The sequence below is a fragment of the Alexandromys fortis genome, unplaced genomic scaffold, assembly GCF_014885135.2.
Source record: "Alexandromys fortis isolate MF-2015 unplaced genomic scaffold, M_Fortis_MF-2015_v1.1 scaffold_50, whole genome shotgun sequence".
Taxonomy (NCBI): domain Eukaryota; kingdom Metazoa; phylum Chordata; class Mammalia; order Rodentia; family Cricetidae; genus Alexandromys; species Alexandromys fortis.
The window spans coordinates 7,578,176-7,602,421 of NW_026067932.1; the positions used below are offsets into that span (position 1 = coordinate 7,578,176).

The window sequence follows — 24,246 nt, forward strand, 5'->3', positions numbered from 1 at the left end:
CATTCTCTTTTATTGTGGAATGGCATCATGAGTTGAAACATAAAATTCAAACAAAAACACAAGCTAACCGAGGGGTTAAAAAAAAGCCCTGTGCATTTAGGGATCTCCCATCAAGCTGAAGTAGAGTCACTGAGATCTTCAGGATCCAGGCACTTTATCTTTGATTCTTGGAGTGCAGTTCTCAGCAACGTGTGGCCACAGCAGACAAATCTGGATTGCATGGGCTACATATATCGTTTTAAAGAGTGGCTCTGTCTGCAGTGCTAAGGGGTTCGCTTTGTTCTAGAACCTGGTAATCTTTACCACTTCTATTAATACTGGCGGGAAACATTTCTAAAATGTAACACATCTGTGCTTCAAAACAAATCTCTGCATTTTACAAGTGATCAGTGGGATCTTGGTGTGGTGCTGTAAGTCTGAGGTAGAGGCAGGGCCAACCTTGGCTGCGCAGTGGGTGTAGGGTCAGCCTGGGATGCACGAGATTCCATCTCAGAAAACATAATGAAAACATAAAGCACGGGGATGGGATTTAGCCTTGCCTTGTGTTACAGACGCTGTAGAACATGCTGTCCCAAGAATCCAAATGACTGTCTTTATGGAATCAATACGGAGTCATTAGCAGCTTTCCCGTCGTTCTCGGCTAGAAGGTTGCCATTGATCGTCCTGCCTGTCACTGGACGAACCCCGCCCCCCCCCCCCCCCCCCCCCCCCCCCCCCCCCCGCTGTTAGGCTACAGGGCGACCGATCTCGCTGCCGAGGGTTTAATGCCATGTCGCCTCGGGAACGGCCACCGTGCAAACACAGGGTAGGCACCCGAGGGTGAGCACCCGCTTTGGTCTCTTCTGTGCTCACGCTAGGCTGTGTACGGTTCAGGAGCTCAGCGAAGGACGCTCAGGGGAGCTTGATGCAATGTGTTTCTTCCCCAGTGGCCCGGGTCCTTTGCAGCTCAGCAGCTGTTATCTGGCTAAGAGAATGGCCAGGCAGATGAATTTTCGAGGCGGCCATATTGGGCCATACTCTTCTTTTGTCTCTATCATTGTGCTCATAGAAAAGCAAGTTACTACCCCCAAATTCAATTTATAGTTTTGTTCTTTTGAGACAGGGTCTCCCTACATTGACTCCCCTGGAGCTTGCTATGTAGACCAGGCTGGCCTTGAACTCACAGAGATTGACCTGCCTCTGCCTCCCGAGTGCTGGGCTTAAAAGAGTGTGCCACCGTGTTTGACTACTTTTTTGAAAATGTTTATTTTTTATTTTACTTGTCTGAGTATTTTGTCTGTGCACCACAGGCAAGCAGAAGAGGGTTGTCAGATTCCTGAGAACTGGAGTTACAGACAGTTGTGAGCCACCACGTGCAACCAGGCCCTCTGTAAGGCCAGCTTCACAGTTTTGTCAATCAAAGCTCCAAATGAAGTATATAACATGAATTTATTCACGTTAAAAAGACATTACCCAAAATTATTTTTATTCTTAGATACATATTTGGCATATAAATTCAAATATATATTTACTTATGCTTGTATCTTGCTATGTTGCCAAGGCTCAGGCAATCCCCCACCCTCAACCTCAGAAGTGACTAGGGCGGCCGGCACACCCTTCTTAGTTATTGAAGGCACTGGCCAGTTTTTGATTGTTATTTTTGAACAAATGAAAAAATCAAAAGATGTTTTCAACATGTAAACACACAAACACACGTGTTATAAGCTGTCAGAATGCTGATGTCATCACATCTTGTGTGTCCTTTGGAAAACTTCACTACTTGTGAGAGAATGTGAATGAAAAAGATGCCAACAGTGTCTTAAAATTACAGAAAAAAACCCTGATATTCTAGACTCTCTAAAAGAGGCTTGGGGGCTCAGGAATCCCAGCCCATACTTTGAGAACTATTACCATAAATCAATGCTTGTTCACTTTTTGGTGACCGTAACTAACATAGTCAATATTTCCCAGGATGGTAAGGCACATGTCTCGGTGCAAACCATCTTTTATATTGAGGCCGCTGTCCGGGGGATGAGGTTCCAACTGGAGCAAGGACACAGTGCCAGAGCCCACTGTCAACAAATGCCCAGTGCCTTTTTAATGGGAAAAGAAAGAGGATTTGCTATGCTACCCCAAGTGACCTTATTATAGTGGGCCAGGTAAACTCAACGTCTTGGATGTTTACAATTTATAAAATAGATGCTTTTTTTTTTTTCATTTTGAACGCAGAATGTTACCTCAAGAATAAGAAAAACAGGCCAGCAAGGTTGCCCAGCAGGTAAAGGTACTTGCTACCAAGCCTGGGAACCTGAGTTTAATACCTGGGGCCCATGTGGTGGGCTGCTGCCCTCTGACCTCCACATGCACACTGTGGTACCTGTGCATGCGCAGGTATGCACACGTGCATGCACACATACAATGTGTGTTTAAATAGTACAAATGATAATTAAACCTGAACACAGTGGGCCCCTCTTGTAATCCCAGCATTCATGAGGTGGATACGGAAGGAGGTCAAGGCTAGCTTGGTCTACACAGTGAGGCTCTGTCGCAAAAGTAAACAAATAAGCCATGCCATTTGTTCCCAAAGTCATATCACCAGAGACGGCATTGGAGGATTTGTTTTTCAAAAGTGCCCCCAGTGGGGTACAGAATAGAAGCCGGAAAAGACATGTAGTCACAGCAATCAAGGAGAGAAACTTCTTATGTGTTCTTTCTGCCTTCTCTGCACCCATGTGGTGTGATTAATTATGCCCTCCATAATATAAAAAACGAAGTGAAATTCTAGCTGAGGTACCACAGAATACTTCTAACAATAATGTAATGTTTAAGTATATGAGAATATAAAATACAATGATGTAATAATAGTTTTATGACGTGAAGCTGGTATGACAGCTTTTCAAAGAGAGAACTTGGCTGAGTTACGTCACGTTAATGGGCAGACACATACGGCCAGAGCACTTGATACCACCAAGAGTTAAGATCCCCCACCTCCCACGTTGCTGACCACAGAACCCTTGGCACTGAAAGCGGAAAGGGCTTCCACTGGAGAAAGTCATACCATTTATGGAGTCTCTGTTCCCGGTGTTTCTTTAGCAGCTGAGGGCCACGTACCAGGCCGTCTCATGGCTGCCACTGGTGCCCGTCAGTTAGACTGCCCGGGCACAAGCTGTGCAGGCATGCCATTGGTGGCATACCTGTGCTTTTTACAGTAGGTGACCATAGGAAAAATCCACCAGAAATAGATCAAGCTCTTGAAAGCATTTCAGCACTGCAGAGGAAGGGAGGGCTGTTAGGAATCAGAAAAGATCAAAGGCCCGTCGCCCTGGTTTAGGAAGCCAGAAGTTAGTTTCGTTGCTGCTGCAGAATCCTGCTCATTTTCATGTTGTTCACTAAAATATTTGGGCTCCCCCCACCCCCCAGCTATTTCCTATCCTTTCTTCTTCTTCTTCTTCTTCTTCTTCTTCTTCTTCTTCTTCTTCTTCTTCTTCTTCTTCTTCTTCTTCTTCTTCTCCTACTACTCCTCCTCCTCCTCCTCTTTCTCCTCCTCCACCTCCTCCTCCTCTTTCTCCTCCTCCTCCTCCTCATTCTCCTCCTCATCCTCCTCTTTCTCCTCCTCTTCCTCCTCCTCCTCTTCCTCATCCCCTTCCCCCTCACTCCTTTCTCCTCCTCCTCCTTCTCTTTCTTTAGCCAAGTACATAACCCTGCTTTTCCATACAACCTTGTAAGCACGTTTTCTGGTAATGGATGGATACAGAGAAAGGGGACAAAAATCTGCCTTTATCCAGCTGCTCCACAAAGCTCAGACCTCATCTTTTGGCTTTTAAGTACGCAGACGTTTTGTGGCATCACTAGTCTGTATCTGTTTGCTTGTTTAGGATTCAGAGTTTACCAAAGGACTTGCCACTTGGCCATCACTACACAGGGAACCAGATATCAACATGCCTGCCAGGGCAGACTGAGGGGGGTTTGCCTAGACGTTGATGGGGCAGGTTCCTTGGTTCTAGTGGCCTTTCCAGCCTGAATTTTAAATGGGGCAGATTCCTTAGAAAGGGAAGGGGTGCGCTGTTCCCGAGAGCCAAAGCCCCAGCCACACTTGCTCTCCTGCCCTTGTTAAGAAACGCAAGACGTGTGCTGACAGTAAGATGAAATCTAAAAGATGGGTTTGGGCGGATGCCTGGGAGCCTGGGCCAGCAGGAGGGCCAGCAATGGAAGACATAGTGTTCCCTGTGGGTAATGCAGCCGAAGAAAGCTGCCCACAGAGCGCCAGGGGACGGTTCTGGATTTCTTGGCAGGCAGGAGAAGGGGCTTTTGTGCGGGCAGGAACTGCCTGCCAGTCAGCTATATTTACGGAGCACCTGCCGCGTGGAACTTGGAAAGGAGGAGAAGACGGGCCTTGTCCTCAAGAAGCTTGTGACCAAAGAGGGAAGAAAGGTGCCCGGCTACTGTAAATGTTTTAGCATTTGCAACCATCTTTGAAATGGGAGAGAAACGGGTGACCTTTAGTGTCCAAGCTGAGCCCTGGTGCTCAAAACTGTGGGCTATGGGCCCGCAGGAGCAGCCGTGCCTACAAGCCTGTTAGAAATGCAGAACTCTGAACTTGGCACTGACCTCCAGTCAGGGTCCGTGATTTGGTTGGATCCTGTGCACACGGCAGTTTCTAAAGCTCCAGAGTCCATGGAAGCAGTGAGTCCTGGATGTTGTAGATGAACAGAAAGACAAGGAGCAAAAGCTGTAATACTAACAGATAAATCATTTACCAGGAGTTCCTTAAGGGGGTACTCTCCTCCCTCAGCCACTTTCTTGAGCCTATTATTATTATTATTAATTTTATTATTACTATTAATGAATGATTGCCATAGAAGCATTCAGTGACTTTGGGGTGTGTGCAAATGATTTTAGTGGCAAGACTGAGCATGACAGGGTCTGTCTGAGACAAAGACATGAGAGAGAGAGAGAAAGAGAGAGAGAGAGAGAGAGAGAGAGAGAGAGAGAGAGAGAGAGAGAGAGAGAGAGGCGTCATTATAGGTAATGTTAAAGGACACCCCACAGGGGCGCTGGAACTTCGGGAATGATTCACTTTCCAAATCAAGCCAGCTTGGCTATCACCACTTCTGGTCACTTATTACCTCCAAGTTACACATGGCCCCGGAAATGACAAGGAGGTTCCCCCCCACACACACCCCGCTTCCCCTTCCTGTTTCAGCATAATCGGTGGCTGGTTGCTGATTGATCCCCTTACCAGACATGTGGACTGCAATGCTAACCATGTGAACTGCACTCAGTTCAACAGTAGTTTCCATTTTACAGTTAGGGTGCATCAGGCCAGCACGTCCGTGCTGCTCCTCACTCCCTACCCCAGTTCCAAACAGGGTAGAAGCCTGTTTCTTGTTCAGGTGCGGCCAAGGACAAACAATGGTAATTCAGACCAGGAAGTGTTGACGTGTAGTCTGCTACCTCACCCCTTCCTGCCACCCTCCCCCGAGGTGGAGGCTCTTCTGTTAGTTCCAGTTCCTCCTGAGGAAACTGAGGCACGTTCCTAAGAAGTTGCGTGACCTTGACAGTGACTGGTGTGAGGGAAGGGGAAGTAATAATATTGGACAAGCCCGTCAGCTTATTTCTCCTGCCTCCTTCAGAGCACCCGAGAAAGGAAGAGCCGGCCCTGCCACAGAGCATGGACTCTTGGTTAGCCTGATGGGAAAGGAGGTATGGATGGAGCCTTGCTTCCTTCCAGATCCTTCTCTGCATCAACTGCAGGGCCTGACAGGGTTTCTGTTCCCATGTCGAAAGGGGGTAATTGTAGGTAGGGACATACCAGCGTTAAAAATGTCGGCATAAGTTAGTCCTAAATGCAACAGGAGTCAGCAAGTGGCTGTTTACGTGTTGACTGCCAAGCGACAGGCTTTCTGTGTTCTTCAGAGGGCGCATTTCCTCCCCAAACAGGCAAGCAACTTTCGTTTCCACTTCATGCGGATGTCTTACCATTCGTGTCCTGAAACGTCTCCACGGTTTGGACAATCGGCTACAGCTGGCTGCTCGGACACTGGCCTCCAGATTAGAGGCGGTTGAATTAAAGTTCTTAAATTCCCATTTTTTAAAAAATATTATAAAGTAAGCTTTTTATTAATTAAAAATAGATATTTTATACAAAATTTAAAAATTCAATTAGATAACATAAAACAAAACAAAAAATCATGTAGGTAAAAGTCAAATCATTTTTAAACTCTATGTTAGGAGTGTGTGTGTGTGTGTGTGTGTGTTTTGTCCTGTGGCATTGGGCATGGATCCTTCAGACACAATGGAGATGGACAATTTATATTCAGAGTGTGTTTACGGCTCCAGTATCCAAGACGATTCTAATTAATCTGGATAGAATTCACCCGAGGCCCCACTTGGGATCTGAAAGAACTCGAGCTGTCCTTAGGAAATGTACCTTGTGCTGTGTGTGGTAGCGTGTGCTTGGGGTCCCAGCACTCCGAAGGCTGAGGCAGAAGGATTGTAATTGTGTTCGAGACTGGCCTGGGCTACACAGAAAAGTCTGAAGCTAGCCAGAGCTACAGAGAAAGATCTGTTCTCAGCCACAAAGCTGGGAGCATACTATCAGGCTGATACAGCTTGAAAGCTTTTACACAGCCCCCCCCCCCCCCACAAAGCCTTTCTCCATTCTTTTGCTACTTAGTTTCCTATATGTTTAATGTGTTTTCAGCGATAAGTGGAGACGCCAGGGAGGTAGACAGCATCCCTGTTTATATTTAATTGGGGACAGTAGATACAAGAACACCAAGACTGCTAGAAAATAATTAAATAATAGTTGATAAGTAGGATGTGGTCACAGAAAGCCGGGGGTTGGGGGGATAGGGAAGAACAGGATGTCACAGCCCAGAGGGCTGACAAAGGAGCCAGAAAGACCTGCAAAGCCTATGCAAGGAAAACAGTGAGGTAGGTAGACCAAGTCAGATCCCACCTAGTTCTGTTTTCATAGTCACAGGAACAGCGGAAGGCTCACTGGGGAAAAGAACAAGACAGTGACCTTCAGAGACCTCTGGAAGGCCAGAGGATAGACAGAGACTAGAACTCTGGAATAGGATGGTTACAGTTGCACAGTATAAGGAAGAATGAGAAAATGTAACAGTGGCCAACGTGAGTGCCAACCTGGAGAGAGCAGTCCTAAGTGTCAGCCCTGAGCCAATGGGGAAGAGACCTCGGGTAGAATAGTGGGATGGAGCTCAGGAGGACAAGAAACAGCTTCTGCATCCGTGAGGAGGAAGGATCGGGAGACAAGAGAGCCCGGGCTGCAGAAAGAGTCAGGAAGAGCTTCCTTGAGCATGGTGCAGTCATGGCTCCGACCAAAAGATAATGTGTCAGAGAAACCGGCTTCTTCTCACTCTGGTCCTCTGATACTCCTCTGTGTGCCTCACCCAGAGCCAATACTAGGTTTCCATTCCCACACTTGGATCTCTGGAAATGAAAAGGCCGAGGCTTTCATCTCCCTGTGGACGACAGCAGCCTTAGTGATCCTTTCCATGGTGTGGTGAGATGTGTGAGATCCTGCCAATGTCCTCTAAAGGGACATAAGTCTTCACTGTGCCTATGAATGACCTCACATCCCGCCATGTTAACTTCTGCTAGCGTATAAGGCTATACACCTCTTCTCCTTTGCTATCTATCCATCTATCCATCCATTGATCTGTCCATCCATCCATCCATCCATCCATCCATCCATCCATCCATGCATCTATCTATCTATCTATCTATCTATCTATCTATCTATCTATCTACCTACCTACCTACCTATCATCTATCTGTCTGTCTGTCTGTCTATCTATCTATCTATCTATCTATCTATCTATCTATCTGGCTGGCTGGCTGGCTATCTATCTACCTGTCTATCTGTCTGTCTATCTATATATCTGGCTGGCTATCTATCTATCTGGCTACCTATCTACCTATCATCTTCTCCCTCATTAACAACTATAAAATATTTACTGGTCTTTAGAATATTTGAAAAATTTTTCAGACAAGTAAGTTAACAAATTGAAGTTTATATCTGGTACAAAATATGATGTTTAAAAAAGACATTGTGGCACCCCACATTCTTGCATTGCTCATTTTCTGATTTCTGCCATGGTATAATTCATTTGTTTTTGTTTTTTTTTCTCCTAAACCCATTCCATTTTGCATATGCTAAAGTCCTGAGCATTCCCACAGCCAAGCCGCTGGGAGGCACCCTAGACATGGAGAAACACAACGCTCCTAGGATCTCATTATCTGCCCCCCAAATGACTATCTCGTCTTTGGGTTTTATTCAATAATCAAGTGGGAAATGCTTTTAAAGGCAGTAGTCTTCAGCAGCAGCTTCTTCCTGTTCTAGAATTTAAGCACCCACTTCAGGCACACAGAGCCAACAGCACTCAGTTCTTGTGCCCGTGGGAATCCCACGGGACATCCTTATGCTCTTATGCCCTGGGGTGCGCCTGTAGCTACTTGGAAATTGTGTGCCCTCTAACAGACAGTCCCGGCAGACTGCACAGCTGCACTGCTTCACACCACTGCACATGCAAAGCCAGGTGTAAGGTCTCCAACCCTGAGCTTTCAAACTCATCGGTAAGTGTAGGTGGAAATCTGGGCATATACAGGCAAAGAAACTATCATGAGGAGGGGTTTGTTCTGTTTCCCAGAGACCTGGGCTTTGCTTTGTAACGAAATGGAGAAGCTACAGAACCAGAGGGCCTTGTGGTCGTCACCTTTCGGGAAGTGTCTTCTTGAGGAAGGACCATCCTGGAGTCACCTTGGTGCCCTTTCTGTGGTAGCAAGGGAATCTCTTAAATGGACTTCTTTTTGAGCTCCACAGGCTGTTCGTCACCTGCTGAGTCTTATTTTATCCTCACACAGCCCTCTGATATCAAATCAAGGCCGTGGTCACTTTTCCAGAATGAGGGACACAAACTTAGTGGTATTAATTAAATACCAGGTCTGCACTTGGCTTGGCTGAGGTTTTGTTTGTTTTTATGCTCTGAGAAAGGATTTTGTATATCCCCGGTTATCCTAAAAACTCCATATATAGCTAAGATGACACCCAACTCTTATTTTTCTGCCTCTGCCTGAAAAAAGGTGGGATTGGAGGGGCGTACCGCCCCTCCCAGCCTTGAACGAACGCCTAAATGGTGCACATAGCCTGGAACCCCATCTCTCCTGTGCTTTCTCTGGCATCAGAGTGCACTACCTCTATCAGGTCATGTACACCCTCGACTGGCACATCATACCCATGAAGGAGTGTGCCCGGGCCTGTTGACGCTACCTCTGATCCTCGGTCAGCGAGCACGGGAAATACGGCTGCCAGAGTGGAAAAGCCCTCACCTCTGATATATGAGCCTAACACTTCCATTATCTTTTCCATTTCCAGAAAATGAAGTGTCAACCCCAGCCCCTCCCCCAGAAGGTAAGTAAAACCATCCCCTCACGCGTTTGAGCGGTAAACGCTGAAGTCCATCCCGGCATGATTTGGCTTCCGTGGGTGCCGTGAGCTCTAACCTGTTTCCGACTGAGACACTGGATGACGGTGGGTGTGCTAAACGGATAACAAATAATACAGTGTATTAACATCATTTGAACAGTGCTTCCTATGTATGGTGGGATCACTTCCAAGTCCTTCCATTCTGTGCAAATTGCCGACGGTGTTTTGTCTTGGTGGAGGCAGAGTATTTATGAAGCTTTCCCGGGTCTAGTAGAAGCGTGCGTTTGCATCTTTCTTGTGACTGTGGAAAACGGATCCTATCTCATCCTGACGCCATTAGCTTCTTAACTTTTTCCATGTCGCCATCTGGCCCCTTCACAAGCTCTTTGGGAAATCTGAAAGGTTTGGGACCACTGAGGCACAGCATCAGATGTGATGTATTGAATTGTTAGTATTTTCTGGCCTCCCAGATGCCGGGGGGGGGGGGGGATCACTAAAACTATCCAGTAAAATTCTTGGTAGGTCTACTACAGCCAGAGACACACGGAGTCTGACTTACATAGAAGAGACCTATGGCTTAGGAAAGAGAAGGGAGCTGAGAGGATCTAAACAAGCCCAAATGATGGCTCAAAACTCAGGGTGGACCTCAGGAATCATTGGTGTGCCTGCTCCTGCCAAGACAAAGAAACCAAAATCGTGCGAAGTGCCCCCAAAGCCCTCAACCCAGGCCAAAAACAAAACAAACAAACAAACAAACAAACCCCAAACCTCCTTCTTGTCACCCTTCCTCCTTCAAGAGGCAACTGGGGAGTCGCTTGGGTTATGCAGAACTCCAGGTGTCTCCCTAACCCTGCAGAAGGATCCAGGGCTTCCTTCCAAACACTGGAAAGATAAAACCCACACTGTACCCAACACGGCCTGGAGTTCTAAATAGAAAACGGTTTCCCGTGTTACTGGTGTACAGTCAAACTGAAAATAAAAACAGCCTGCAGAACAATGAGATGAACTTAGCTACTGTACTTGCAGGCTCGCAAGGCTGTAAGAAGGCCTTCCTCGTATGCCAGTTACCTGAGCTGGCAATGTGGTGCGGAGCCAAGGGGTGGGAGAGCACCACGGACTGGTCTTGCCCAGTTCACGTAAAACTGCATAAGACTTCAATTTCTAGTGCTCCTCCCTTCTTTTTGTTTTGCTGGCAATCTGTGAGAGAATTCTGCAGCTTTTCTGTCCTGGGGATAGTGTTTATGAAGGCAGATCCGGGACTCGAGCTCTTCACACAAGCCTCTTTCTCTAACTAGGTCACCAGCCTCACTGAAAACTGAAAGAGAAAGGAATGAAACAGGCTCGAAGCCCTATGAGGTCATCTGGGTAAACCCGGGTCTAGTATTTTTGTAGATGTCTATCCTGAAGCCATTGGAGACTGTGACATTCCTGTTAGGATCGTCTTCCTCCTTGCTATGTTTTCTTCTTGTATGTGAGACTTATTTTGGCCTTCGCTGAGCACACTGAGAACCTAGATAAGCCTTTCCCTTCTGCCTGCAGGTCAGATGCTGGGCTAGGCCACTATAAACTCTGCTTTCCCTCACCTGCCATATTTCATATTTATTAGACAGTGTTGAGCTCCTGGGGCTCCTCTCGGACTTGGCTGAAACAGTCCTTAGTCAGCTGAGATCTGACTCGCTAGTTATAGAAAGAAACAGACAGACAGACAGACAGACAGACAGAGAAGGTAGATGGCAGAACTCATGCTTGAAACAATATTTAATTTTTTTCCTTGTTTGTCTGACTCAGGGTGTCACATACCTCAGGCTGGTCTTGAACTCATGATTGTTTTGCTTCCATGGGATTACAGTGTGTGCCAGCACACCCAGCCACGGATGAAAGTTACTTGACTGTTTTAGGATGTATTTGTGTGGGTATCTGTGTGAATGTACGCACACACGGGTCTAGGCACACCAGAAGAGGAATAGAGTTACAGGTAATTTCAGCCACCTGACGTGGGTGATGGGATCCAATCTTAGGTCTTGGTGTTTGAACAGCAAGTTCTCTTCACTGCTGAGCCGTCCCTCCAGCCCCGACTGTTATTACTGTACACATCATATCTTTTCCTCTCTAATATGGTTCGGAACAGGAAGAAATACAAGGTAGATGACATTGACTGATGAAATTTGATCCCACTGTCCTCATAACACATTTATTGTTACCCAGGCGAATCCAGAAGATTTCTGTGCTTACAAGAACATTTTCAAACTACGTACATGGCACAATTACTTTATGACTCCTTGTAGCCAACAGAAGCTAAGCTATTGAAACCCTTTACATGGGTCAAAGTTCCTTCAAATGTCCCTGGGTGAACTCTAAAATAAAGTAGACTTATTTTAAGTATATTTTAAAGTACATTTAAATTTATTTTTAAAACATAGTATGCTCAGTTCCACTATAGTATGTAATACAACATGGTAGAGGTAGGTGGATTTTTTTTCTTTCTTTCTCTTGTTTTTTCTTCTTATCTTTCTTTATTTTATTTTTGGTTTGTTTATTGAGAAAGGGTTTCTCTGTGTAGTCCGAGCAGCCCTGAAGCTTGATATATAGAGCAGGCTGTCCGTAAATTCCCAGACCCTCTGCCTCCCGAGCGCTGGGATGAAAAGAGTGTGCCATAGCCAATCGGCAGTGGCGCACACCTTTAATCCCAGCACTTGGGAGGCAGAGACAGACAGATCTCTGTAACTTCGAGGCCAACCTGGTCTACAGAGTGAGTTCCAGGACAGGCTCCAAAGCTCCAGAGAAACCCTGTCTCAAAAAACAAACAAACAAAAAGAATGTGCCACCATACCCAGCCCTGTGTTAACTATATTTTAACAAAATGTGTATTGCATGTTTTTAGATATTCTTTTTAAACAATCACATTTATTAACTGCTTTGATTAAAGGTTAAAGCGACTCTAAACTATACTCCCCAAATTCCTGATTAATATGCAGATAATGAGTTTGTAGCGTCATTAACATCATGTTTCCTTCCTCTCCCTCTGCTCATCGCCCAATAAAGTGCTGTAAGACACTTGTAAAAATGTGCTTGTACTTTCCACACAGAACCAAATAAAGAGAAAGAGGCGGGAACTACGCCAGCAAAAGGTGAGTTGGAGGGAGGGAAAGCGAGACTGAGTTCAGCAGGGTCAGGGCAGGAACCAGCCTGGAGTGGGTGAGCTGGCTGGGTTTCAGGCCCACGGAGGAAGCTGAGTAAAGTTGTTTGATCTAGTTTGCTTCAGCTGGGAAAATCAGCTGACTTAGCCAGAGGTTTCAAAAATTTGCCAGTTTTGACTTGTTACATAACTCACCGTACAACAGAGGACAGTCTGTTGACCCATGAAGACCAGCCCCTCATGGTACCTCAGGGGACACAGTCTGTAGATACACTGATTTGTAGACACTGACATTATACATTAGGCAGACATCATGCAGCTGCTTACTGAGTTGGACTCTCACTCACTGGTATAATATTGACTTCTGTTTTGCACTTGGGAGAAATACTACAGTTTTGGGAAAGATGTAATCATTATTGTGTGTGTCACCATGGTTGAAGGTGTTATCATCACTGCCCATCTTTTCTTAGGCTAAGGAGTAAGAGCCTTGGCCTGAGAGAGAAAAGTTTTCATGGAAGCTGACGGACAGCTTTGCCTTACACGTTTACACGATCATTTTTACACTAACATTTATTTGAGTCATGAATCATCTAGTTTAAATTTCAGAGTAATTATTTTCTTATTGCAATAAGAAGATGCTTTTCATTCCTGGACACAGCTCAAAGCACGTTAATTTTCTGTTTGTTCCTTGTATGTCATATATGATTTCCTAATTCCTGTGCTACTGTCTCCTACACTAAAATCTTTATTTCTGTCCTTCCGTATACTGGACTTGCCTCAGATAACTCAGACCTACTCTCTTGTAAATGAAGGCACGGTGTTAGCATATTACACTTTGTCCTGACCTTCAGGAGTGCCCGTGGACAGTACCGCAGATGCTAATCCTGGCTACGTGGCCATCGTTCAAGGCTATTTTCTTACAGAATGCAGACAGTGCAAACGCCTAAACTTCTTTCCATGATACGGGTTCAAGGAGGCTTGAACATCCTGGCTGCGGTCATTGTAACATTATTCTCAACAAGACCAGTGGAGTATAATACCTCTGCTTCCAAGTTTGGAAAGGGGCTTGAGCTGACCTGCGGGGCTTAACCAACAGGACAGGTGATGTAATCCCAGAAGGCAAGCTGTCATGCTTTCAACAAAGCACGGGCTCGACCCTCAGTCTGCAAAGGTCATCCTACTCTGTTTCTATGCTTAAGTAAGTTTTCTGTACACTAAAAGCAGCCAATCACCAACACTTCCTTATAGAAAACAAGTGTGATGACAGAAACAAGGCCAGGGGATGAGATCCCCTAAAATTAGTAGCTTTTCTCCCCTCTTCTATTTGTAGACGCAGCTACCTACAGTCACATGCCTGGGTTCAGAACCTGCTGGGCATGTTGGTTTTCTTTGAGTCATTCTTCATACTTGGCAAGCAAGTTGATTTAGTATAAAAAGTGATATCCCTATATAAGGAAGCTAGGTAAATGGTTCTATTTTGGTTTCTATCTGTGTAGTCCTTTTCATTGGTCATCCATTCTCATCCAGGACAGGGAGATTTCAAAGAATATAGCTAAGCAAAAAGGTATAATAAGAAAGAGTTACCGTGTGGGCTGAATGGTGTTAATGGTTGCCACACTTTCTCCTAGGATTAACTAGAATGTCTTCTTCTGCTCACTCTTATTTAATTTTTTTTTTTTAACTCTCCGATTCTGGTTCCAGACCTTTGACAGCTTACCCTGGCCATCTGGTTCACTTCCACCTCCTCTTCTTCCCCTGATTTTTCTTGGACCCATTGTCCCTGTCATTCACGGTTGTCTCCTCTTAGCTTTTCCATGATCAGGCACGGGGTCTTAGCACCTCATTGGTCTCCTCATCTCGTTCCCTCCACCATCTGGCACAGAACCTTACAGGACAACCTTCCAATGAATGCTTGCAGGAGGAATCAACAATTGAATCTCCATGCAGTCTTGCCTGCTGACCCTAGCGACAGTGATGATCCGGGTACTTTTATCCCTACATTCTCCTCACTCGCTGGGCAAGATGCCTACTCAGAGTTAGTGAGGGTAGCGTAGAACAGCTTGCCCGAAGCCTTTGAATGTGACCACACCTGGAAATTAGTTCTGAACTTATCCTGGCATCTTTTACTACTGTGCACTCTAGTCCTCTGTCTAGTTAAAATATCTTCAATAGATAAGCTCTTAGGCTATCACTGTGAACAGTGCATTGCTGTCCTGGAAAGACGGCCCTATAGGTAAGAGTGCTGACTGCTCTTCCAGGAGGACCCAGGTGAAACACTTAGCGCCCAGGTGGCAGTTCAGAGCCATGTGTCACTGCAGGCTCTTCTGTCCTCTGTGACACTGCCCACATGTGGTTCAGGCGTAACGTCCACATAGATAAATTTAAAAACAGAGAAAAATGTTTTAAGAAAGAATATTTTTAACTGGATTTACTCTGGGATGACCTCGATATTTTCTGGGGGGAAAAAAACCTCGTTTTTGTAGCCAAGGAGAGTTATTCGGTTCAGGTATCAACCTCGTAATTAGGGTGTTGGCTATATCTGCCAACTTCTTCAGACATGTTAGGAGCTTCGGAGTCATTCATGGTAATGCACACCTACAATCCTCGCACCTGAGGAGTTGAGGCAGGAAGAATGAGTTTGAAGCCAGCCAAGACTACAAAGCAAGACCCTATTTAAAAAAAAAAAATTCTTTTTTTAGTACCCTGTTAGTTCAATGTGTGTGTGTGTTTACATATATATGTGTATATATTCACACATATATGTATACACATGTATGTATATATGTGTGTATATATGTACACCTATATGTGTAAATATATTTATTGCATATATGTGTGTGTGTGTGATAGGCTTAGTTGAAAGAATTACTGTGCCTTTTGATTGTTTTTTTTTCAGAGAAATAATTGCTTTTTGTGGTTGCTGCAAGGAAAATAAAACCTTATTTACTCTTCCCAGGGTTTTGCATCACCACATAAACCATCTCACACGAAACCACCCACGCTTCTCAAATGTCTCACAGGACCTAAGCTGGAGTCTCCTCCTCCTGACCCGGCTGTGGCTGGTGGATGAGGAAGTACATCAGCAGACCTTCCGACCTGTCTTTAAAGAGTCATTAACTCATTTTCTTCACCTAGGTCCCTTTGTGATGCTATCGGGAGCTTGTTACTCGCACACTTAAACGAGTTTCAGCCGTTTGCCTTTAGATGCCAATCAATCAGTCACCCGCTGAGATGCCTCTTGCTGACTTTTCCTTTTCTTTTGCTGTGTGTTCTAGTGTCCCTGCTTTACAGTAATGAACTTAGCTGAAAACTCACATCATTGTATTTTCCAGTTCTGAGACAGAGCTAGAAGATAGAACGTTGGCTTAACAGGTTCGGAGGAGTGGAAGAAACTCATTACATAGACATATTTAAAATAAAATGAATATTGATTTTTGTAAACATCAAAACATGAAGGCATGTGTCATTTTAAAAAGGGTTAAGTTAATAAAAATGACACAAAAATGATGAGTTAATGTTAGCTGTTGTTGCTGTCTTCTGATACTTTGTTGTTGCTGTTATGCTTTGGATATTTTAATATTTTTTACATGATTGCCCTGCTTGAGATCTTCATTAGTTTGCCCAAATCAGACAAGATATTATATCAGTATTTAACTGGTGTTTGTTGTGAACCAGGTATATCTCATATGCTTTTTGTCTCCTTTCTAAAGTCTCAGCATTTGTCTGAGGTTTACATTGCTTAAGTTATTAATCTTTACATTAGCAGGCCAATAAAAACCAGCTATGGGAAAGCCAAGCAGAGTGGCCCTCATCTTTAATCCCGGTGCATAGGAGGCAGAGGCAGGTGGATCACTTTGAGTTCAAAGCCAGCCAGGTAGAAATAACTGCATACCCAACAGAGCCTAGAAGGCTGAAAACCCTCTGTAAGGGATCTGCGGTGGTTGTGGTCAGGGCTCATACGTGACCCAGAGGACTCGTGTACCTCACTGAGATTCCAGGCTGTGTGTGTGGCTGCATTCTCTCACTCCTCTGACTTCTTCCCTGAAAACTAAAGATTTTTAGCCATAATTTTCATGGCTGTTTTTCCATGGCCTAGAGACAAGCAAGGTTTGCTGTTGTTTTTATCTAAGTTGTTCTATTACCAATAAAGACTCAGAAGTCGGGTATTGATATTGAGCTGAAAACCCAATAAGATGAAAGAAGCAGCCAGTTGATTTTTTTGCCTTTTTTTTCATTTTTTATTGATTTTATTGAGCTATACATTTTTCTCTGCTCCCCTCCCTGCTTCTCTCCTCCCCTTCAGCCCTCTCCCAAGGTCCCCATGCCCCCAATTTACTCAGGAGATCTTGTCTTTTTCAACTTCCCATGTAGATTAGATCTATGCATGTCTCTCTTAGTGTCTTCATTGTTGTCTAAGTTCTTTGGGATTGTGGTTTGTAGGCTGGTTTTCTTTGCTCTATGTTTAAAAACCACTTATGAGTGAGTACTTGTGATAATTGTCTTTCTGGATCTGAATTACCTTACTCAGTATGATGTTTTCTAGATCCATCCATTTGCTTGCAAATTTTAAGATATCTTTTTTTTTTTTCCTGCTGTGTGGCACTCCATCGTGTAAATGTACCACATTTTCCTTATCCATTCTTCAGTCAAGGGACATTTAGGTTGTTTCCAGGTTCTGGCTATGACAAACAAAGCTGCTATGAACATAGGTAAACACATGTTCTTGTAGCACGATTGAGCATCCTTTGGGTATATACCCCAAAAGTGGTACTGCTGGGTCTTGAGGATTTTTTCCTAGAGCCGCAGCAAGAGCAGCGTTTCTCCACATGTTCCAGACAAAAAAAAAAAAAAAAAAAAAAAAAAAAAAAAAAAAAAAAATCCCCCAGGAATCTCTAAGTCCCTCCCTCTTCCTTTCTATATGCCTCTCTATCCATATTCCTAGCTTCTCTGTCCTCTCCATAACTAATTTCTGTCAACTAGTTACTGGCTCTTCCCCCATCCAAGGTTAATTTTATTAACAGTCTCAGAGTTTCACAGGACAACCAAATATCCTGCAACAGTGTGTTTTGCTAAATTACCCTTCTGTGCAGTTAGGGGATGTAGCCTGCTGCCCGCAGATGCTGTCTCCAAGTGTCTTGCATTCTAGTAATCCCAAACGGAAATGGTAGACTCTTCATCAGCGTTGTAGCCTCTTAGAAGCAGAGAGAGGGGCAGTGTGACGCCCGTACTACACTGGCTATTTTTGTCTCTTTATTTTTGAGATTCTTTTTTTTTTTTTTTTTTTAAAAAGGTGTTAAATGTCACAGAACCTAAAAGGTTCACATAGTTTCCTCCTGGCAACAGAATCTGCATTTCATGGTAGATAAGAAAATTTTAAACTTTTTTTCTTCTTCACCCAATTCAATTGAATTCAACTAAGACGGTGTTGGAGAGTTTGAGGTCAGATTTTCGTAACCTGACTTTGAAATAGTAACACCGTGGGTCTCTATGCTCCGTGTTATAATATTTTGTTTGAAGAAGTTGTACGAAACATCTCTGGTTGAAAGTAGTGTAAAATTACTGAAATAATATTTGTTGTAAATATTCAAATAGATCATATGAAAGCCTACCTTTTCCGTAATTTTTAAACTACTTTTACAAAACATGCTATGCACACGGACCTTCTGTATCATACATGTGAAGTCACATAAGGGCCTATTTTGATAGGTGTAAAATGTGTATTGTTCACTCAAACCTTAGCCTGCATGCTTTGGGAAGGAAGGGTTGGGGTTTCCAGCACTGTCTGCTGCCTCTTTAAGCACACAGAGCGCGCATGTTGCTACACAGGTGGGGTCGGGAAGGGGCCCTTCCGTGCCTCTGAGCCTAAGCCCTCCACAACATATTGCGGAGCTCATCAATTTAAGATTGAGTAAATCTTAAATGACGTAACACTGGAAGTTCCAATACAACCACGGGGAAATAGCTGTAAAGTTCTTACAGTGATTATCGCTGAACTTAACAAAACGGACTAATTCATAGCCATCAACTTGAGTTCCGACTTCTTAAATATGGAAGGGAAACTTGGGGGTTAGCCCGGTGGAAACAAGTTCTCAAACAGTTTCCGGAAGCTGTGTGTCAGTGTCTCACTGAATATGGCATATGGATAACTTCCGACACCGATTCCAGCTATGAAAAGCAAACCTGGAAACCCCCTCTATCATTTTCCCACCGACTTACGGTCACAGAAACTCTGGCACCGTTTCATTTTTTTCAAAACTATGTTTTCATTTGAATTACCCAGCGCTCACCAGTATTCTCCTTCTGTTCGGTTTGGGGTTTCGCCTGTTCTCTTAAAGTTTGCCTGCAGGTGCAAGGTCTCCTACGGCTTCACTCAGCAACTGAAAAGGCTGTGAAGCCTCTCTCTTCTTTTCCAGATCCCTCTCCCCCAGGTCATCCGGATGAAGTTCTTTCTTCCTTGACTTTTTCCTCCTGTTTCTTGTTTCAGAGGAAGATGAGGCCTCTCCGCCGAGTGCCCTGCCTCCAGGTTAGGACCATTCCCTGGCCCAGCTTCTGCCTCCTCATCACTCCATTGTCCCACTGTAGAAGCAAAGAGTCGGGGAAGCGAGAGGGGAAATCGTTGTCTTAGATGATGATTTCCAAGAGAAACTTCTGAAAAGGAAGATTTCCTAGCCAGGTGTGGTGGTACACACCCACTCTCCCAGTAGTGGGGAGGCTGAAGCAGGAGAACTCTCAAGACCAGGCTATCTTGGGCTACAGAGTAAGTTCAAGGCCAGCCTGAGTTACTTGGTGAGGCATTGTCTTAAAAAAAGAAAAAAAGGAAAAGAAAAACCCTGGACGTGGATGAGTTCAGGGATGAAAATGTTCGTCATCCGTTTTCATCTATGTATCCCGCCACTCCCACCCTGATAGTTTTCTTGCTTTGTAACAAAAAGAGATAGGGTTTGGGGTACCCCAAGAAGGTTGTAGTCACCCCACTTCCCTCCTTCCTATGCTCGCCTGCATCCTCCAAATCATGCTTTCCTTGCAGGTTTGGGTAGTCGGGCCCTGGAGAGAAAAGATTCAGGTGAGCGAATGCATCGGGACCCCAAGCTTCACAGCACTAATGACTGTCTCCTGAAGCCCTCTTCATCCTAATCCTTGTTTTATTTGGTTCGCAGCTTTGACAGCAACCTTTGGTCCCATATCCCAGTACAAAAAAGACTAATGCATTGAGAAACAATTAATTTTGCATGATACAAATGCACACATCCAGGAATCCAGGCGCACACACCGTACACTTACTTGCTTTACTTCCTAATATCATTTTTAACATTCAGCAAACAGAGATCAGTCTCCACGCCTGGGATATGCCCAAGTTATAATTCACGTCCGTACATAATTTTAAACACAATTGCTAGACACATTTCCAGACACTGTCAGCTGTATCAGCAATTCTGAAGCTGTTTGATCACTCATTCATTCAACATCTGTATGCCGTGGGCCTAACCTGGTCCATCACTCGCTACTTAAGGGCCAGTCAGTGGCATAGGCACTGCGGGCATAGGAATGAACAAAACAATAAAAATTCTTGTCCTCGTACCCTCCACGCAAGCGGTGGCCACTCCCGACTATCGTTGATAGCACGGACACAACATCACCTTTCACCCAATAACTTGGGAGTTAAGAATGCGCATTCAAGAGAGTACTCGTCTTAGCTTCATCGCGGGCAGAATTTTTACTACTGAGCATGACTGACACTCGAAAACTAAAATGATTAAACGTGTCCCTTCCTTCTTTTCATGAGCGTTAACAAGCGGAGTTGTTGACCCGTGCCTTTTCCCCCAGTGATCAAGGGCGTTGGTTCAGAGAGGGCTCGGAGACCCCTCCCCCTGCCCCCGCCCGCCCCTTCCTTCACCTGTGGTTGACTGCTGATGGGTGTTAACCCTGCACCCCCTTTCAGACTAGGAAATACAGAAGTGCTTCCTTTTCAGCTTGTCTCTCTTTATGGGAAAGCTTCGACCAGTCCTCTCTCTGTTTCTGTTTTTGTTTTTCCTTCCTTGCAGGACAATTGCACTATTACTTAAATTTGTACCTGCAGGTCATGACCCTTTTACCTACCTCTCTGTAGACTTTCCCACTGAACACAGCAAGGAACCTACGCTGGGCAGTTTACCCTCAAAGAGACCCTCATTTTTAGCTTCTCCAGATTCTGTTGTATGGATTTGGCCTTAGAGTCAGTCTCCTGGAAAGACACCAAGACTGCTGTGTGAATCTCTAATGGCCACCGTGTAGATGATGGGGAACAGGCAGAACACCAAAACAGTTAACTCACCCCACAAGTTTCACTGTTCCAGGAATTAGACAATGTCCCTTGGCCGTGGAAGATCTGTCCCTGTAAGGATGGAGATCTCTCCCTCCCTTCTGGCGGTGGGTGGGACAAGAGAATGTCGTCATTTTGATCTAGGTTTATTAGGCGAGAGCAAGAATCAGTAGGAGGAGAACAGCAAACACAGGTAAGCCAGCCTGTGGAGAACCTGGCCCTGAGATGATCCGTGTCCTCCTTTCCGCTTCCAGAATGGTCTCTGGGAGAGTCACCCGCTGGCGGAGAGGAGCAGGACAAACAGAATGCCAACTCGCAGCTGTCCACCCTGTTTGTTGAAAAACCTCAGACAGGATCAGTGAAAGTTGGTGAGTATCGGCCCAGGAATCCTTTCCCTTTGCACAGATCACAAAATGAATCATTTTAAATTGAGATTTTCAGTAGCCACGAAAACATGCATCATATCCATGTCGTTCCACAATATTTTCATTGCAGATCTTATACCCCGTTTCTCCGCTCCCTTGTCCTGACTTTGTTTCTATGGATCTACCCACCCTGTCTATTTATACAAATGGAATAATTACACAACACATGGTCTGCTGCCTTAGGAGTCTTGTGATCAGCAATAACATGTTTGAGGTCCACTCTTGTAGTATCAGCATTCCTTTTTATGAGTGAGCAATGATATATTGTACCCAAATGCTACACCATGGATTTTATAACCCCAAAGATGGGTGATGGTTATTTTAGTAGCTGTTAGTACACAGGAGTCCAGCGTCAGAACCCAAGGCCCAATTTGGTTGGGTCTAAAAGGTTGGTTCTGCTTCTTGCTAATAAGACAGACTCTTTAGCCTCTTTCCACCTCAGTTTCTTCTTGTGTGAAATGAGAATAAATCACAGAGTACTTGTGTGAAGTACTCTGACCCAGCTCTGAAGACTGGGGCCTGCTGTCACCCTATCGGGGGCTTAGGGCACTCTCAAGTCTGTACATGTGATAGATAAACTATGTCGTGTGTCGCAGGGGCAGCTGATCAGACAGATGGTAAAGATTGAAAATAGTTATTCAAAAATCTTTATTACATGCTACCTGGTTGTGCTGGATAGAGTATACCATACGAATCCATGTAAGTTATAGTCTAAAGACAGGACCAGACAAGAGAAGTTAACCAGATAACCACAAAAGCTACAAAGGAATTAAACGGAGAGCCAAGACTGAGAAGAACTTAGGACCTCCGGGGTATTAAGTCAGCAAATTCTCATGATCAGAATCAGACTTGGGTGTTGACTAGATATTATACAAACAAACACATGCCTAACTATCTCCTAGAGTTTCTTCTTTCAGGCTTAGCGTACAAGTAGAAATGTTGGCTCCTTGTAGGTTCTTGTAAGACACTGAGACACCAGGCCAGTGGCCAGACTGCTTCTGATGTCCCCAGGGCCTAATCAGTGACTACATAGTCATTTCAAGTCACTTCAAAGAGAGCAGTTTAACATACTCATACCCCTGTAATTATAGGCATCCCATCATATTGAATAATAAAGATATGTATTTCTTTTGTGGGTTTTTTTATTCCACATAAATGTAAGTTCACAAATAGATATTTCTTTCCACCAATATTTTCATTGCTTTTTTTCGGATTCAAAGTTTCCAAATGGGCTGGGATGTGGTTCAATGGCAGAGTACGTATTTAGAATGCACAAGGCCCCAGGGTTCAGATAAATATATATACATACATATATATATTTGTACATATTTATTAGTGTGCTATCTAAATATATGTGTGTATATAAACATATAATATACAATAGTGTATTATATAATATCTATAAATATATATTACTAAGTAAAAGATATATATAGAGAGATACATACAGACATACATACACATGCATACACAGAAACTTCCAAAGCAGATCAGATGGACTTCCCTAAGACTTCTAGGACACTCATCACAGAGCAGGGCCCATCCATTGTGCCATCACGACACGGTAAGCCAGGTTCTACACTGTACAGACCTGCACCGACTCCCTTCTGCAGAAAACAAGACAAACGACAGTTTCTAAATCCCAGGTTAACCCCTTTGTGCTTTTTCTAGGTGCCAACATCACCTTCATAGCCAAAGTCAAGGCGGAAGATCTTCTCCGAAAGCCCACGATCAAATGGTTCAAGGGGAAATGGATGGACTTGGCCAGCAAAGCTGGGAAGCACCTGCAGCTGAAGGAGACCTTCGAGAGGCAAACTCGGGTACGGCCTGAACCCCTGGCTCACCCTCCTGCGGGGAGTAGAAAGCTGCTCCAGACTGCTGCCCGTTTATCCCTCCCTAGGGAGTCTGTTCATCCCAGATAACTGAGACAGTGACATCAAAGTTCACCAGCTTGGCGAACCAACAAACGCACTGGGGTTATCTCTAGGAGCCTGTGTAAGGTGTATTCCTACAGCAGCATGGGGAAATCAGGGGCTACAGCAAGAAAAGCCTCACCCCAGCGTGGGTGATGGTTCCGGAAGCTGGATCACCCATCTTCAGTGCAACTTAACTGACAGCTAGGCCTGAAGATCGTCCTCTCCTTAGTAATTCTTTACTGTTTGTGTAAGCACGGGAGGGGCCTTGCGCGTCTCCACACTCCCTCCACGAGGGAACATTAAGAAGGCTTCATCTTGTGATTGTCTCATGCTGGTGCTTGGCAGCTAGTCTGGTTCGCAATGGCAGGAAATAGCCCACACGACACAAGTTTGTTTTGAGAGATTTTAGTCCCTCTGGGTTATCGTTCCTACATCTGCACTCTTTCACAATTGTCTCGCTGTGTCTAGAAGCCGTGGGCACACTCACCTTTCTAGACCTAGACCTAGTGGATATAGATTCTCTTTTCTCCTTACACCAATACTGAGACATCTATTCAGTAACTGGAAGGCGAGCACCTGTCTCTGTCACAAAGGTCAGCCCGCAGAATGTCTGGATGCTTTTCGTTGCAGATATACACATTCGAGATGCAGATTATCAAGGCCAAGGAGAACTACGCAGGAAATTACCGGTGTGAGGTCACCTACAAGGACAAATTTGACAGCTGTTCCTTTGATCTCGAAGTGCACGGTAAGAGAACCATCTCACCTGGATAAATGTGGATTTGTACGGGTGGAAAGGGGTGGAGAAGAAATTTATGTAAGGCTATCAGATTTGTGTGATTTAATTTGCGTTTTGCTTTGTTTTCAAGGCAGGGTTTCTCTGTGTAGTCTGACTATCCTGAAACTCATTCTGTAGACTAGGCTGACCTCAAATTCACAGAGATGCCTCTGCCTCTGCCTCTGCCTCTGCCTCTGCCTCTGCCTCTGCCTCTGCCTCTGCCTCTGCCTCTGCCTCTGCCTCTGCCTCTGCCTCTGCCTCT

At 44.8% G+C, this 24,246-nt stretch overlaps 1 protein-coding gene across 17 annotated transcripts in view; it reads left to right on the top strand.

Annotated features, from left to right (window-relative positions):
• Mybpc1 (myosin binding protein C1) overlaps positions 1-24,246 on the top strand; it is an 82,509-nt gene that overhangs the window by 8,261 nt on the left and 50,002 nt on the right. For 9 of the 17 annotated variants that reach the window (XR_007592408.1, XM_050145770.1, XM_050145767.1 and 6 more), the window contains exons 2-8: positions 9,380-9,415; positions 12,517-12,558; positions 19,051-19,089; positions 19,594-19,629; positions 21,120-21,233; positions 22,962-23,110; positions 23,837-23,954. Coding sequence is in view for 16 of the 17 variants with exons in the window: in XM_050145770.1 (XP_050001727.1) it covers positions 9,380-9,415; positions 12,517-12,558; positions 19,051-19,089; positions 19,594-19,629; positions 21,120-21,233; positions 22,962-23,110; positions 23,837-23,954 (534 nt within the window). In the remaining variant the exon portion in view is untranslated. The remainder of the gene's footprint in view (positions 1-9,379; positions 9,416-12,516; positions 12,559-19,050; positions 19,090-19,593; positions 19,630-21,119; positions 21,234-22,961; positions 23,111-23,836; positions 23,955-24,246) is intronic. The other 8 variants (XM_050145773.1, XM_050145782.1, XM_050145783.1 and 5 more) reach the window with 5 other exon arrangements.